We start from the raw sequence: 18,621 nt of genomic DNA, 5'->3' as shown, positions 1-18,621 counted from the left end.
GGGGTGGGACGGGGTGTGGGGGTGGGGGTGGCGGCAACGGTGGATGAAGGATGGTGGTTATCGAAGGAGGATAAGTAAAGGAGGGAGAAAAAGAAAAAGACATCGTATAAATATGGACGATATATAGTAAATACGGACGGCAAATAACACGAGGGTTTTTATTTAGGGATATTATCTCAGATGATCCTAACATATATGTCATTTTTCCAAATAACTCTGACATTTTTACCCCTATTGCGGATAACCCTAAACTTGTTTTTTGTCATTAAACTTGACGGAATACCTAACAGTGTTAACTATTTGACATTTACAATTAAAAATCTATTTTTTAAAAAAGAAAAAGAAACTAATTCATTTGTTTCATCCCCCTCTCTTGTTCTTCATCCCCTCTATGATGTCTTCATTCTCCCTCCTCCATTTTTCACTATGTTCTTCCAACCTCTCAACCTGTGTTCCACCCAATTCCAATTCCCCCACAATCCCTTTCTCATCTTCTCTCTCCTCCTCCTCCAATGACGTCCTTCCACCACACTCCCACCAAACCCTACCAAAATCCCGCTAATTTATTAAGTATCTGCAAATCAGCGAGATCTTCATGCCTGCACTCAAGTCTATAATGACCGAGGGAAAGATCGTTTCATGGTCCAAATAATCGAGGGTGATGGTCTAAGATCGATGGAATTCTCGTTGACGTTGATGTCCCTGAAGGTGAGACTATACCTATTTGTGTTCCGATTGAAATCTTGGCTAAATCTGAGGGAGTAATTGATAAGTCTAAAGTTAGGGTTGCCTAACCATCGAAACCGGAGTCTGTAGCTTCATTGGAAACTCAAATTCCGGCACTTGTGGCTGCTCCACCGGCGCTGACGTAAGGACGGAGGAAAGGAGTCGCGACGTCGTATGCAAATAAGTTGGCGAAGTTGACGCATTGGTGGTTGGGTCGTGGTAGTGGTTGTGGGCAGTGACAGATCATAGAAGGGGCGTGTGGGGCTTGGCCCCCCCATAAATGTATAAGATAAATTAAGCAAACTGCAGTGCATGTCACAAAAGAAACTGTGGCACAGTGGCCTTGAAGCAAGGTGTAAAAGGAAGTTTAAGCGCGCGCTTAAGGTTACAAGTTCGAACCTTGCGTCAATACATTTGGACTTATTTGCTTTTCTTCATTTTAAATGCTTCTGATTTTTCTTGTTTTTTTCTTTTCCTTCTTTCCTTTTTTACTTCTTTCTTTCTTCCTCACCTTTATCTTTGTCTTATATCAATTTGCCTAGTTTAGAAATTTTTTTTTCATTGATTGTATTATCTTCTATTCTTCTTCTCTAAAAAACTTTATTTTTTATTTAACTATAATAGTACTTTTTATTTTCTCAAACTCATTCCTCACAATCATAAAATATTAATTTATCTCTTTTTTTTATTTTTTTTACTGGAGTAGTTTATTTAGTTGCTAATGAACTATAACTTCAATTTCTTAAAAAAATACTCAATTTCTTGAAGATTTCATAATGGTCAAATAATTAAATGGAAACAATTTCTTAAAAATTGCACCTTTGAGATTTTGATTTATTACGTTAGCTACAAGCTCTTTGTAACCATTAATAATAGTATATTTATATTTTGGTGTGTATCAGTGTTTTTATCCATCATTTAAAATTTTACACTAAAACTTTTAATTTATCAACTCGGCCCTTATTAAATTGTTGTTCAAGATCCGCCACTGGTTGTGGGCTGGCGAAAGGTAGTCGATGCATCAGTGAAGTGGTGGTGGCCTGGTCTGGGTTTCACCCTTGTCGAATTGTCATCCAGTAACTAGTCACCTGGAAAGTGCTCAAATGTTTTCATATGGAATTGCTATATCTGCAATACCATATCAGGGGGTGGTGTAGGAGGGAATGAGTAGCGAAGCAGATGGACTAACAATGGAGGTGGAGAAAGAGAGACACAACCAGGGGGTGGTGGAGGAGGAGAGACAAAACCAGGGAGTGGTGGAAAGAGATGAAGATATGGTAGAGTGTGAAGAACAAGCTATGGAGAGAGGATGGACAATAATTGGATTTGTTTTCTTTAAAAAATAGGTTTTTAATTGTAAATGTCAAATAGTTATAAAATCATGTTAACGCCGCTAGTCATTCCGTTGAAATAATAAATTAGAAGTTTAAGGTTATTCGAGACAGAGGTGAAAACGTTGGAGTTATTTGGGAAAAAGACTTATATGCCAGGATTATTTGAAATAATATCTCTTTTATTTACTAAGATGTGGTTTTTTGTGAGTTTTTAAAATTTGAGACCTCTCACCAACAACTTAACGATATCAAATGACAATTTACTAAATTTAAAAACAATTCAAACTATGATTTTTAGTCTATTTGCAAAAGAAAAAAGCACAGATCAAATCGGCAAGTGCATAAAATAATTGGTAGCTATCACTTTTCGCAAATTAGATCCTGCACCGAGGTGTAGGATGAGCATCCTACACCTTGCCCAAAATGATGTCGTTTGATGGTTTTAGGGGAGTCAAAATTTGACTGGCTTTTGGCAGTATTTTTGAAAGTTGGTCAACTCTTTCTCTCTCATCACTCACTCATTCACTCTCTTTCTCTCTCATTTATTTGCTAAAACAATTTTTTAAATGTACAAATGTATATGGTTTGGTGTACAATAATATACGAGTGTACATTTGAGGATTTTCAGTGATCAAAGTAATGACCAACAATATACATTGTGATTTATCCTTATTTATGTTGGTTGCGGTACCTTTTTTTATGATTAGGCACCTGGAGCACTATGAGGTATGGGACTGTAATTGTGCATATTGAATTTCATTAGTGAACAAACATCAACACACCAGTGTACAAAGATTGCAAATTACTCACTTGACATCAACTTCAGGATTTGGGTTACTTTCAGCTGGGGGGCTGTCATTGTACATTTTGATTTTGTTAATGAACAACCACGAAGCCAAGAATGTACAAGGAGATTGAGTGTGGAAAAGAGAGAAGTGGTGAACAGTATATGGGGGGGGGGAAATGATGTCGGTTGACATCAAATCAGTTATTAAATGATGAACAATAACTGTCAAATCAGTTACTTTTTGAATTTTCGACATGTACATTGGATGTAATGGGAATGTACATTGGCTGTCAAATCAATTACTTTTTGCATGTTGAATGGTGCGTTTCATTCTTCTTGCCTTGCGTTTTGAAACTGGTGTAGGATGCTCATCCTACATTTCATACCAACATCTACTAATTGATCACTTTTGTCAACCTCCTGTATTCCGACTTCTTATAATCACAACTATCATTTAGTCTATATAAGACCTAATTACATAGCCCACAAATCATATGAGTTACTAATAAATCAAATAAGACTTGACTTAATGGTAAAGATTTATTCTCATTCCTTTAAGGTCATAGGATCAAGCTCTACTAAAGGCTTTTTGGGGCAAGATCTCCTTAACTATCCCCTCTCTCATTGAGTTTGATATGCAAGTATGACAAATAGCTTGCAAGAGGTGTCATTTAGTGCAACAATTTATCATAAAATTAAATAAAAAATTATTACACTAAGAGAAATAAATTGACATTATTTTAATTATTATGACAAAGATCGTGATTTTATTTTTGTATCCAACACATTTCCTTTTATAAGCTTATTCTTCTTTAATAGTCATTAGTTTCATAAATTACCAAAAAGATAGAGCATGTTCAATACCTTCTAAGGCCTTGTTTGGTTGAGCTCTTTTAGGATATGGAAACGGATTCAATAATCTGAATCCATTGCTCCTTGTTTGGTTTGGATAGTCGGTTAACCATTATCCTTACTTGAGGGTAATGCAAACCCCTAAAATGTTTCCCTCCAAATTAGAAGAGTAACAAATTCATTTCCATTACCTTACAAGTGATTCCTTTTCATTATTGAAGGAAACACCTAATAAAAGTAACAAATATTGTTAACATTTCTCCCCTTTATTTGATTCCATTCCCTTTCCATTCCTCGATCTGAACCAAACATCTCCCAAGGGTGTGTTCTCTTCACCTGAAAAATATGAACTTATATGAACTAAACTTATTAGACCTGATTGAACCTTGTTGGAACTTAATTTTGAGTGTCGTGTTTAACCTAATCAAGCTTGATTTGAACTTATTGGACCTAAAACTTATTTTTAAGGTGAATATAACACACCCTAGCTTGAATTAGCACGCGTTTGACACCACTGTCATCAATTTCCAATTTTCATTTTGAAATTGTTAAATAATATGATATAGGTTATAAAATGTACTTAAAGTCAGTCATACTAATACTACCAGAGCTTATTCTAAAAACTAACAACACAATTCCATAAACTACATTTGCTAATTTCCTTATTTGTCTTTTTAGTGCATGTTTTCTTTGACGTAAAATAACTGAACTGAACTGATTGCAATTGAATTGAAATGAATTAAATCATACTAACATAAATGTTAATTGGAGTTGAACTGAACTAATTGCAAATGAACTGAAATAATTGCAAATGAACTGAACTGATTGCAACTTAACTAAAAATAAATTGGACAAAACAGACCCTAAGGCCTGAACCTAAAAAAAAAACGAAAAGTCCTGAATTAACTGTTTTACTAGAGGGTATTGCACAAAAGTTACCCATACCGAATATGAATTTATGAATGAACAAGAGAGGGCCACTTACCAGAAGATATTTAGATAAGGCATGAAAATCGTTGGAAGACCAACCAATTAACATTTAACCATACAACACAAACACATGAAGAAGAAGATAAGACCACTTTCTCAAAAGAGTGAGTAGTTGATAACACAATCTATACAACCTTTTCATCCACTTCTTTGAAAACATCAAATAATTTCAGATCAACAAAAGTAAACTACCTTCATTTCTTCAAACCAAACCCAAAAATAAACAAAGACTACTTTGATGAAGTCTCAATTGTTGTACCATTCTCTTCCATTACACACCAAAACCACCTTAAATCCAAACCTTAAGTTCTCGTCTTTCGGCTTTCCTTCTTATTCCCCTGCATTTCTAGGAAAGGGAATCCCAGTTCCTCCTAAATTTCCCACAAAGTTTAAATATTGGTTGATAAAATCACATAACAAAGAAAAAGATACAACTTTATCAGCAGCAGCAGTAGATGAAAATGATGATGATGAATTTCATAGGAGGAAGAGTTTTCAGGTGATTACAGGAGCTGTTTCAATTGGGCTTTTACTGCTGATAATGGGCCAAGATAAGGCGTGGGCTTTAGGTCCAGAAGGCCCATTGATGGAGGAGTTCTGGGAGAATGTCAGAAGATATGCATTGTATGCACTTACTGTGAGTACAGGAGTTTTATATGCTGTTTTCCAGCCTATATATGAGCTCCTTAAGAACCCCATTTCTGCTGTTCTCACATTGATTATTATTGGAGGCTCCATTTTCATCATTTCTCAAGTTCTTTACTCTATGGTTGGCGTCTCTGACTTCTCTTATGAGTATGCTTACTAGTTACTAGCTAGATGACTCCTCATTCTATCACAACCTGAGGTTTCGAAAGTGGAAACGTTTACGAATTGGAGAAGTCTTTGGTCCAGGGCCGGACCTATGTGGGGTCCTGGGTGGCACGGGCTCCATTAGCAAAAACGGAAACCATTTAAAGATGGGAAAACATTAGGTCTAGAGGTTTTCGTGCTTCATAAATTACGACTCTTACCATTTTTGCTCTTGTTATGCTATATTGCTATGCCCATTTATGGCATTTATAATAGTACTACACAGCTAGGTAGGTTCTGTTTAGTGAGCATGTCAACTACTGTAAATGAATTGAGTCAAGTAATCAAAGCTTAATATTCAATCTCAAGTTCATTCAGAAATTAGTGTGTTGACTTTACTAACCTCAGCTCGTTTATTACATTGAGCTCATAAACAAGCTTTATTCTTTGTAACTCATCCAATTAATTAACTAGCTTAAGTTTTTGCTCTTAATATCTATTTAGTCAATGATTTTTTTACATATTTAAATGTCAGATCAAAAGGATTATTAGAAAGTCAAATGTGGCCAAATTGGTTATGATCAATTCCCTAAACAAGAAGCATAAGTAAACAAAATGACTAATTGAGTACAATTCCACTAATTTTGAGTTTGGTATACAATTTATAGCATGTGATCTCTAGATTATAAGGCCAAAAACTTGAAACTAACCATAATGCCGAAAGGACCTAATATGCAAATGGCAATAGCCACTAAAAAATGGGTGTGCCGTGTAATGTCGAAAAGACTTAAGATGCAAATGGCAATAGCCACTAAAACCTATGTTGTACATGGCACACCCAGGTGGACCATATATGGTATACCTGAGCATATTTGCCGCTCATTGCTCATTTGAAGAGCTCCAAACGAACAATTAAGATAATATGCGAAATAATAGCTTTGGTTGTACATGTTCACTGGTCAGTGTACGCACAAGTGTATAATATAAATTGTAATACTCGCTTGGACAAGCATCAAATCAAGTAATAAAATTGTCAAAGCTTTATTAAGTAGAAAAACCTCCCCCTTAACTTCTACTATACTTATCAAGTTATCAACCTCTTGATAAATGAATGATGATAGATTGACAGGAAGTACATAATTTATACTTCCCCTTAACTACACTAACTTACCAGCTAAATAGTTGATGATCAATATAACTATATATGTAATCATTTTTACACTTACGTGATTACACACATTTATGGCATAGGAATATTTCATACGCAAACAACAGAGGAAATAGAGAGAGGGTAACTACGAGTGTTGGCATATTGGAAAGTGAGGCTTTGGCCAGCATCAAGGGGCTTGCCATCATTGATAAGGCAGTCATCAAAACGAAGTCTTCGAAACACGAAAGGATCGATAAGCCTAGCGGAGCTGAACCACCCGCATCTGAGATGGATGTTGGTGATGCTACAGCCAGATACACAAGCATTGCATAGTACAACTGTGTAGGTTGGAATTCCGCTAGGCAATGGTGCAGAAGGTCCTTGGTCTAAAATTATGTCAGACTCCGAGCACCTATGTCCTTCTCCTATTCGACGTGTACCTGCATGATTTACATATACTTCTTCCGTTTAGAAATAGTTGCACCAAATCTAATTCAACCACTAAAATTATAAAAGGTTTATTTTAAAAAAATTTACATCGAAACAAATCTAACAAGATCCCATATAACTATGTTTTTAAAAAATATAAATCATCAAAGACAATCTAAGTGTAAAATGTGAATAGTGTACAAAATAGAAATGGTGCAACTATTTCTAAACGGAGAAAGTATTTAGCTAGGTAATAAGTAAGCCATACTCAGTTTTGGTTCCGATGATGTTAGACAGTGTTAGTTGTGTGGCTGTGCCATCTTCAGTATTTTTTATTGTACTTGGATTTTGATCCGTGAATTTTGTTCACTCTTTTGCACCAAAGAAAAAAAAAATACTTAATTGTGCGTTAAACTAATATCAACCTATAATACTATTCCATACGATGGAGAGCAAAAAATAATTATCAATATTGTAAATCTATTTCTACCTTATTAGCAAACTTTAGTGTTAGAATAAATTACGAAATGAACAAGAGTCACAAGATGAACAATTCTTCTAGGCGTGGATCACTTTCCCAAAAGTAATATTCCGACCCTATTCGTAAAGCACGTGTATCACGGAATTCACCTTCGAGATACAAAGAAGAAAAACAATAGTGGTCACGCTTACTATGAACACTATCAAATTGAAAATGAATTTGTGAGTATTTGTGAAAATGAAGAACTCCTTAAATTTCCTTTCAAGTTTGTATGCTATAGAGAGAATTATATTTCTCATCCTACTTAATCATATGAAATGTCTCATATATATCTTGTTTTAGAAAAACTGAAACGCTACATAGCAACCGTCAAATAACCGTGAAAGTACACAAAGCATCGCGAAAACAGACGACCATCGCGAGTCGAGACAAACCGTCGCGAGGTGCGACCAGTCTCGCGAGTCGCGAGCATGCTTCTGTCTCGCTTCGTCTGTTCCAGCACTGTCGCGAGGTGCGACGTAGGTCGCGAGTCGCGACCAGTGCTCTTCTTCCTCTCCTGTGCTTGTGCGAAAGAGAGAGTTGTGAGGAGTGGCTTGCGAGGCCTGCGAGGCACTTGCACTTGACAGTACCACTGCTAGTTACATGTATTATTTGAGTTGCAACACCTTGACCAAGCAATTCAAATATACATCATGAAGTAATCTAAAACATATACTCTAAATTCCAACAATCCTCCCCCATTTAGAGTATATAAAATAAATGCAACAAACATCATCATCACAAAACAATCTTATGCATAAATGAAAGTGTACAAAGACTTGAACTTCCACTTAGTATAATACACATTCCAAGCATTCGTATCCAAATGGTGTCGATAAACGATTGAACCATTAGCAACACATAATGAAAACTTGAAGATATTATACACACAAGATTAACTACTCATTTTCAATATATACTTGACACTAACTCGCCATGTGTCCATATCAATTCATAAGTGCATCAAAGCTATGCCTCACTAGCTCCTTGAAGCGGCCAAACTTCGCACTTACATAGGTAGATCTCTTAGAAAACATGCTCCTGTGATAAAGCACAATGTCAAGAGACCTATTAAGATTAAACAACCTCTTAAACATCACAGATTCAAAGAACTTTACCTGGGATGATTATATAAGTTCTTTCAATCATCAAATAAGGAAATTAATCTTATTGAACTCAAGACCCAACGTCTTATTGGGCGTTAAGTTAAGATTCCCTCACTTGTGATTTCCAAAAGGCACCAATCCTAAACCGATTGCCATCCTCTTTACCGTATCTCTAGCTAGCGCCTTTGTGAAACAATCTGCTAGATTATACGTAGTTCTAACATAGTCAACAGTAATGGCACTATCTTTGATAAGTCCTTGGACATAGCTATGTCTCACACCAATGTGTCTTGACTTGCCATTATACACTTGACTATAAGCTCTTGCCAACGCTGCATCACTGTCACAATGTATAGCAATAGGTGATATTGGCTTTTGCAACAAAGGTATCTCAAACATGAGATTCCTTAACCACTCGGCTTCTTTGCTTGCCGATGACAGAGCTATAAACTCAGAAGTCATTGATGAATCTGCAATACAAGTTTGTTTCTTGGATGCCCAAGATATTGCACCTCCCCAAGGAGGAATACCCATCCACTTGTGGAGGAATGATCTTCTCTATTAGAGATCCAACTCGCATCCGAATACCCTTCTAAAACTGAAGGATATCCACTGTAGGACAAACCATAATCCATGGTTTTCCTCAAATATTTTAACACTCGACGAATAGCTTGCCAATGTTCCATACTAGGGTTACTTGTATATCTACTTATTAGTTTCCCTACCGCAAATGCGATATCCGGCCTAGTACTCGTCATAGCATACATCAAACATCCTATAACCCTCGCATACTCAAGTTGAGACACGACATTACCATCATTAGGCAACAATTTTTCACTTGGGTCCATAGGAGTTGAAACAAGAGAGCAATCACTACATTAAATTTCTTGAGCACTTTCTCAATGTAATGAGATTGTGACAAGATCAATTTTCCATTGTCTCTCTTAATTCTAACCTAAGATGACATCAGCCTCTCCAAATCTTTCATGGAGAATTGTGAAGATAGAAAAGATTTTGTCCATTCAACTTGTGACAAATCCGTTCCAAAAATCAACATGTCATCTACATATAAGCAAATCATGACACCATTACCGTTGTCATCAAATTTGCTATACACACACTTGTCTGAATTATTCAACTTGAATCCATTAGACAACACAACCTCATCAAACTTTTGATGCCATTGCTTTGGTGCTTGTTTTAGCCCATACAAAGATCTAATTAACTTGCACACTTTGTGCTCTTGACCTTTCACAACAAACCCTTCCGGTTGTCGCATGTAAACCTCTTCTTCTAGTTCTCCATTTAAGAAAGCCGTCTTAACATCCATTTGATGGATCACAAGTTATGAATAGCCGCAAGAGCTATTAATAACCTTATAGTGGAGATTCTAGCAACTGGTGCATATGTATCAAAATAATCAATGCCCGGTTTTGTGAAAAACCTTGAGCTACAAGACGGGCTTTGAACTTATCAATAGTCCCATCTACTTTCATTTTCTTTTTGAAAATCCATTTACACCCAATTGGTTTACACTTAGGAGGTAAATCAGCTAGAACCCAAGTGTTATTTCCCATGATGGAATCCATCTCATCATCAATTGCCTCTTTCCAAAAAGCGGCATCTTGAGACCTCATAGCCTCATTAAACGTTAAAGGATCCTCTTCCACATTAAATATATATGGAAACTTAGTCACTATGGAGCATCTTGATCCTTCAACCAAGTATACATGAAAGTCTGGGCCAAAAGATTTCTCTTTTCTTGCTCTTTTGCTTCTCCTAGGTTGTGATGATGTTGATGCAACATTCTCATCAAGAGCTTGTTCATCAACTTCTTGATCAATGTTAGTTTGATCAAGTTCAACTCCTTGATCCATGTTTGATTGATCAACTTCATGAACATTGGTATTAGGAGTAATGTCCTTTGGTCTAGGAATTGATGAATATCTATTTTCATCAAATATTGCATCTCTTGACTCCACAATATGTGAATTGACCAAAAGTCATTTTGTTCTATAACATAGAACCTATAGGCTTTGCTATGAAGAGCATACCCTATAAAGATGCACTCAACTCCCTTTCACCCAACTTTTTACGTTTGGGTTCCGGCACCTTTACAATGGCCCGACATCCCCAAACTTTGAGATAACTCAAGTTTGGTTTCTTTTATACCAAAGTTCATATGGGGTAACCTCGTTCTTTTTCATTGGAACTCGGTTTAAAATATGACAAGCTGTTAACATAGCTTCACCCCAAAAACCATCACTTAAACCTGAATAGGAAACATCGAATTTACCATTTCTTGCAAAGTTCGATTCTTTCTTTCGGCTATACCATTTTGTTGTGGTGTATAGCCGCTGTGGTTTCATGTATAATGCCAGTTGATTGAAAATAACTTGGGTCATAGAATTCACCACCCCTATCGGTTCTAAATCTTTTAAGTTTGTCACTTAGTTGCAATTCAACTTCATTTTTATAGATCTTAAACTTATCAAGGGCTTCATCCTTAGTAAACAACAAGTATACATAACAAAATCGAGAGTAATCATCTATAAAAGTTATCATGTATTTCTTGTTCCCTAAGGAAGGAGTCTATGGAAATCACATAAATTACTATGCACCAAATCAACTAAAGAAGTATCCTTTTCCACATTGTTTGGAAAAGATTTTCTAGTTATCTTTGTTAACATGCATGTTCTACACTTCTCTATACTTGGATCAAAAGAAGGAATCAAATCATGTTTAGACATTGAACATAACTTCTTGTAATTAACATGACCAAGTCGATTATGCCATAGAGAAGAATTGTCATTAACAACAAACAAAGTATCTTTCAAAGCATTTGAAATACTAAGTTTAAACATACTATTACAAAGATAACCAAGTCCTACAAATGTTCCACCCTTAGATAATATGAATTTATCAGCTTCAAACACCATTTTAAATCCTAATCGATTCAAGGTAGCACCGGAGACTAAATTTTTCCTAAGTTCCGGAGCATACAATACATCTCTTAAAATAAGAGGCTTTCCGGAACTAAACACTAATTCTACTTGTCCTACACCTAGAACTTTAGCCGTAGAATCATTTCCCATGTAAAGAACTTCTCCATTTTCAACCTCTTTGAAAGTCTTAAATAGAGATCGCTCCTTGCATACATGTCTTGATGCTCCCGAATCGATCCACCATGAACAATCATCCTGTACACAAAAGATTTCAGAAATCATACACACAAAATTCAGATTTGAATTAAGTGAAACTTGTGTACTCATACCTTGCTTGGCATGGGTTTGGCTTGACTCGCCATTCCCACCATTCTTTTTGTTCATCTTCTTTTTCCAAATGGTGCAATCCTTCTTAAAATGACCGGGCTTGCCACATTCCCAACAACCTCGTTGAGCACCTCCACCAAACTTAGGCTTCTTCCAATTGTTGCCTTTGGTGAAATTGTTAGCCCTCTTCTTAGGATTAGAAGACTCCTTTGACTTACCATCCTCCACCATGTTAACGGTAGAAGGATTAGGATTGACATCCTTTTGTCCATCTTGGACCCGAATGCCCTCTTCAATCCGAAGATGAGCACCCAATTGTTCAACATTCATATCATCTTTCTTATGCTTTAGAGAATTTCTAACATCTTTCCAACCGGGTGGTAATTTGTCAATTATTGAGGAAACAACAAATGTCTCATCCATATCAATGTTGTGTTGCTTAAAACTTCCTAAAATTCCTTGAATTTCATGGAATTGCTCCATCACCGGCCTAGTGTCTACCATTTTAAAGGCATTGAAATTACTAACAAGAAACTTCTTACTAGAAGCATCTTCGGCCATGTATTTACTTTCTAGTTCATTCCAAAGACTTTTAGCGGATTCAACAAATTGATAAATATCAAACAAAGCATCGGACATACGGTTAAGAATGTGGCCACGACATATATAGTCATCATTCTCCCATTTGTTTCTCCTTCGAATTTCTTCAACAGTTTCATCATCTACTTCCTCGGGTTTGGGAGTGCTCAAAACATACGCCACATTTAACGAAGTAAGAAGAAAATGCATCTTCTTTTGCCATCTTCTAAATCCAACACCTTCGAACTTGTCAAGTTTGTGAAAATTTGCAGACATTTCACGAATTGTAGTCATCTTGAATAAGATATTACTTTTGGATTGTTAGAATAAATTACGAAATGAACAAGAGTCACAAGATGAACAATTCTTCTAGTCGTGGATCACTTTCCCAAAAGTAATATTCCGACCCTATTCGTAAAGCACGGGTATCACGGAATTCACCTTCGAGATACAAAGAAGAAAAACAATAGTGGTCACGCTTACTATGAACACTATCAAATTGAAAATGAATTTGTGAGTATTTGTGAAAATGAAGAACTCCTTAAATTTCCTTTCAAGTTTGTATGCTATAGAGAGAATTATATTTCTCATCCTACTTCATCATATGAAATGTCTCATATATATCTTGTTTTAGAAAAACTGAAACGCTACATAGCAACCGTCAAATAACCGTGAAAGTACACAAAGCATCGCGAAAACAGACGACCATCGCGAGTCGAGACAAACCGTCGCGAGTCGCGACTGAGCTCCGTCGCGAGGTGCGACCAGTCTCGCGAGTCGCGAGCATGCTTCTGTCTCGCTTCGTCTGTTCCAGCACTGTCGCGAGGTGCGACGTAGGTCGCGACCAGTGCTCTTCTTCCTCTCCTATGCTTGTGCGAAAGAGAGAGTTGCGAGGAGTGGCTTGCGAGGCCTGCGAGGCACTTGCACTTGACAGTACCACTGCTAGTTACATGTATTATTTGAGTTGCAACACCTTGACCAAGCAATTCAAATATACATCATGAAGTAATCTAAAACATATACTCTAAATTCCAACATTTAGTATGGTGCAAGAGATCTCAAATTGTGTTAAACATAATAATCAAGGTCGGACTTTTTCACAAATTTTATAATAAGTATAATCAAGTTATTAGTTAACCCATTCACCAATCAATAAAGTTCCGCAAAACTAAGAAAAATTCCCTAGAGGGAGCAAATAGACTTCAAGCTTTATATACTGAAAGTTTTAACCACTAAACCAAGTAAAGTTTTTGATGTATAATTTTAAAATAAAATATTAATATCGGAAAATTATATAATTATCCGGAGGATAAACCATACCTAAAAACCAATTTATTTTTAAAGCTTGATTTGACAAAAGAGATGGTTTGTAAACACACCAGATTTAGTGGTGACATTATGAATTTCAGTGTCCTTAAAAAACCCTGAGGTTGCCATCCTCCTACTAGTACTATGTCCTGCAAATACAAAATAAATAAATTACAGCGATAAATATATAGAAATAAGAGGAAATTGCATGACATAAACCCAAAGGCAAATTTTTATATCAGCTATTGTGGTAGTCAGACCATGTATCAATTAATTAAACGAACAAAAGCTAGCCTTTATAAAAGTTGTGTAAACAAGTTATATGAAATCATAAAGATATTCAATCAAAAATTTAAAATATATAATTGCCTGACTGAAAATCAGGGCGAACCAAAATCAAGAGCATTAGCATAAATTGAAAGTAGAGACAAGATGCTCCAAACCAAGCACAACATGCGAACAGATTTACGTGCATCCATGGTGACTATATAATCCTTAGACCTCAGTATGAAGAGTTTTGTGCTTTGGAAGAGCTTTCCTTGAATTATGATTTATGACAATGACCAAAGACTTTGTTATATACAGCCTTAGCTAGAGCAAAATAAAGGAACAAATACAAAATAAGGAAAGAATCTACAAGGAGATATTCATAGTTAGCAAGATACCTAAATACAAAGAGCATATATCTACGCATATATATATTTACTGCAAAATATCCTAAGATAGACACACTTAGACAAGGTCATGAATTAGAGGTGTGTCGAAGGCCCATGCCTGGTAGGTCAAAGTCTCCATAGTGTTTGCAAGAGCACCTAGACATAGATGTTGCCTCTCACATTTATTTGCAAGTTTTGTATTTGAACTCATTTGAACAAAATATGTGACATATATGCAAATAAATATGCTCGAATGCACATAGTTTTAGGTAATTCTGAAAGCACCCAAGAATTGGCACTAGGAAATCCAAGAAAAGTTTCCATATCTCTATAATTCAAAGTGAAAAAAACTAATCAACTTATTTCATTTATTGACTTCTCCAAAACTTTTTCTTTTTAAGTCTATTTCGGGTTGTAATTTCGTGTGGAAATGAGTCCCGGGTCGAGTATTCGAGTCGGATATGGGTCTATTTTGCCAGCTCTAATTGTGATAGGGGTTCGATTATCGCCCATTGTAAAGTGGGATCCCAAAGCTGAACCACCGACATTTGAGTTGGACATAGATGATGCTACATTGCTACAACCACAAACACATGCATTGCATAGTACTATCTCTGTTACCTTTCAATCTACACGCTTTTTTATGGTTCTATTTATTTTTAATCTACAACTATTGCTTTTTCTATTTTTGATAACAAATCTAATTCTACTTTCTCCTATTTTTCCGCCCCTATGATCCACTTTTTTATTTAATAACCCAACTTTAATATTGCTCTCTGATAGAATATGATAATATTTTGTAATCTTTTGTAATCCTTTAGGAATATTCTGTTTATACTTTCCTAGTTTCTAGCATTACGTTAGGCTGCACATATTTATACTTCCTTGTAATCCTTGAATCAGTTAAGGGAAATATCATTTCTAATATGGTAATCAGAGCCTAGGTTTTCTTTTTCTCTTTTCTTCCTCTTCTCCTAGCTGTCCCTTCCTACTTGTGGTCTGCCATGGCTGACAAACACACGACCATTGCCCTTAACATCAAGCACCACATTCCCCTTGTCCTCAATATGGAGAATGTCCATTATTCCTCCTGGGCCGAGCTCTTCAAAATTACCGCTCGCGCCAACCAAGTTCTAGACCACATAATCCCACCGAAAGAACCTCAAGATCAAGGACAAGGACCTTTGGGATCGACTTGATGCGGTTGTCCTCCAGTGGATATACGACACTATCTCTGAAGATCTCATGCTAACCATTCTCGAGCCGGACTCCACCGCTCAAAAAGCATGGGAACGCCTTCGAGACATTTTTCAGGATAATAAGCACTCTCGTGCCGTCTACCTCGAGAATCAGTTCTCAAATACTCATCTTGAAAACTTTAAAAATGTCTCGGCATACTGTCAACATCTAAAAATGCTATCGGATCAGCTTGCAGGGGTTGGGTCACCGGTCTCCAACCAACGGCTTGTGTTACAGTTAGTTGCCGGTCTCACTGATGCATACGACAACGCGGCCTCTCTCATCCAGCAAAGTGACCCTCTCTACCCATTCTACAAGGCCCGGTCCATGCTGACTCTTGAAGAATCCCGTAAATCTCAACAACTCGGAATTTCTTCCTCTAATGCTCTTCTAGCCTCTACCGAGCCTCCTCTATCGGACCGATCAGATGATTCTCCGGCAGAGACCCTCCATCGCTCGCCCAGCCACACTAGCTCGCGCGGTCGCAGTTGCGATGGTCGCGGCGGACGCCACCACGGCTCTCGGGGTCGTGGGCGAGGCAGGCCTGCAGCCTCTACTTCCTCCCCGCCATACAGGTACCCTCATGCTGGGCCCTTTCCTTCTAATTATGGGTATTATTATCCCCCTCCTCCATATTATGGGCCTCAGCTCCTTGTCCCTACCCCACTACACCTGTTCGGCCCACTCCTCGCCCTCCTGCTAGACCCGGTCTACTTGGGCCACGCCCTGCCCAAGCCTATGCGGCCACCCTTGAGTCCACTGCCCCTATGACCGAGCTCACTCCTACTGATGTTGACACTACATTCAATACTTTGACTCTCAACCCCCCAGATGACAGTTGGTACATGGACACAGGAGCCTCCTCTCACATGACGGGTGATTCAGGTACTCTCTCGTCTTATTTTAATTCAAGCATAAATAAATCTATACTTGTTGGTAATGGTCATACTATTCCTGTTCATGGTCTTGGTCGCACTTTTATCCCCTGTCCGACTAACTCCACCACCCATCTTGCTCTTAATCAAGTGTTACATGCCCCTCAAATTATCAAGAATCTTATTTCTGTGCGAAAATTCATTACTGACAATCATGTTTCTGTTGAGTTTGACCCCTTTGGTTTTCATGTGAAGGACCTTCAGACGGGGACTATTATTATGAGATGTGATAGCACCGGTGATCTCTATCCTCTATCATCCATCACTCCACATTCCTCTCAAGCTTTTGCAGGCCTCACCACCACTACTTGGCATAACCGCCTAGGCCACCCTGGCGCCCCTGTCTTTAATTCTTTAAAGTCAAATAATTTTATTTCATGTAATTGCCCCTGTGGACTCTCTTTTTGTCATGGTTGTCAAATTGGAAAACACATTAAATTGCCTTTTTCTGCTTCTAATAATACTACTGTTGCGCCTTTTGATATAGTCCATAGTGATCTTTGGACCTCCCCTACTTTGAGTTCCTCTGGTCACCGTTATTATATATTGTTTTTGGATGATTTCACAATTTTTTTATGGACTTTTCCCCTATCTAATAAATCCCATGTTCTTGCCACTTTTCTCACTTTCCGTCAATATGTCAGAACTCAATTTAACCGTGATATTAAAAGCTTCCAATGTGATAACGGTCGTGAGTTTGATAATTCCCCTTTTCATAAACAATGTGCTCAACATGGTATGTATTTCCGTTTTTCTTGTCCTTACACCTCTTCTCAAAACGGTAAAGCGGAACGCAAAATCCGCACTATTAATAACACTGTTCGCACTCTCCTTCTTCATGCCTCCATCCCCCCCTCATATTGGCCTCACGCCCTTACCATGGCCACATATCTCCACAATATCCTACCTAGCAAAATCCTCTCATATGCTTCCCCCACTCAAATTCTCTACAATCGCCATCCTTCTTATTCCCACCTTCGCACTTTCGGGTGTCTATGCTATCCCCATCTTCCCTCCTCCTCCATAAACAAACTTCAAGCTCGCTCCACCCCTTGTGTCTTTCTTGGTTTCCCCTCTAATCATCGTGGCTACAAGTGTTTAGATCTCAGCACTCACAAAATTTACATCTCACGACATGTTACATTCAATGAAGCCATCTACCCTTTTGCCACTCTTCACCAACCTCAGTCTCACACCTATTCTTTCTTAGATGAACCCCCCACCCTCCTGCCCATTACCATCTCTCAGCCCACAGAAACGGCCCAACCCCCTCCTTCTCCCCCACGCCCTTCCAGCTCTCCTTCTCGCCCCTCTACCACTATAATGCAGCCCACTAATCCCACTAATCCACTGGACTCTCCAGCGCCCGGCCCACAACCTACTCCCCCGCCTACTCTCTCTTCGCCCCACTCTGCCTCTCCTGCCTCTCCCTCTTCTCAGCCCAGTACCCAGCCCAGTTCCCCCTCCCTTACCCAGCCCGATACCCAGCCCAGTCCACCGCCCAGTTCCCCGCCCAGTTCCCCGCCCAGTTCCCGGCCCGAATCCACTAACCTGCCCCCTGCCCAGCCCACTATCTCCTCCCCAGCCCAGTCCGGGCCTCCACCCCCTCACCCGATGACCACTTGTGCTCGCCTTGGGGTCCACAAACCAAAACACATTTTCAACTTGTCTGCCTCCTCCACCTCCCCTATTCCTACTTCTCCACTTCTCGCGCTCCATGACCCGAACTGGAAAGTCGCCATGACCGATGAGTTTAATGCTTTAATTAAAAATGAAACGTGGGAGCTTGTTCCCCGTTCCCCTCAGGTTAATATTGTTCGGTGCATGTGGCTCTTTAAACATAAATATTGTTCTGACGGTTCTCTTGAGCGGCATAAAGCCCGTCTTGTTGCTAATGGCAGGTCTCAGCAGGTTGGCATCGACTGTGAGGAAACTTTCAGTCCCGT

The 18,621-nt window shown here is 38.2% G+C and overlaps 2 protein-coding genes across 2 annotated transcripts; one reads left to right on the top strand and one right to left on the bottom strand.

Annotated features, from left to right (window-relative positions):
* Positions 1-4,732: 4,732 nt before the first annotated feature.
* On the top strand, positions 4,733-5,849 carry LOC104900815 (hypothetical protein). Its single transcript, XM_010688336.4, has one exon. It carries the CDS (start codon positions 4,928-4,930, stop codon positions 5,495-5,497), a length of 570 nt encoding a protein of 189 aa, XP_010686638.1. The 5' UTR covers positions 4,733-4,927; the 3' UTR covers positions 5,498-5,849.
* A 747-nt stretch (positions 5,850-6,596) lies between these two features.
* LOC130589794 (TPD1 protein homolog 1-like) lies at positions 6,597-14,191 on the bottom strand. Its single transcript, XM_057391379.1, has 2 exons — positions 13,917-14,191; positions 6,597-7,071 (listed from the first exon to the last, which is right to left on the bottom strand). The coding sequence occupies exons 1-2, from the start codon at positions 13,972-13,974 to the stop codon at positions 6,740-6,742; spliced, it is 390 nt and encodes a 129-aa protein (XP_057247362.1). The 5' UTR covers positions 13,975-14,191; the 3' UTR covers positions 6,597-6,739.
* Positions 14,192-18,621: the final 4,430 nt, after the last annotated feature.

Source organism: Beta vulgaris, chromosome 8 (assembly GCF_026745355.1).
Source record: "Beta vulgaris subsp. vulgaris cultivar EL10 chromosome 8, EL10.2, whole genome shotgun sequence".
Classification (NCBI taxonomy): domain Eukaryota; kingdom Viridiplantae; phylum Streptophyta; class Magnoliopsida; order Caryophyllales; family Amaranthaceae; genus Beta; species Beta vulgaris.
The sequence above is the reverse complement of the archived record's forward strand: the minus strand, read 5'-3'. Positions and strand labels throughout refer to the sequence as shown.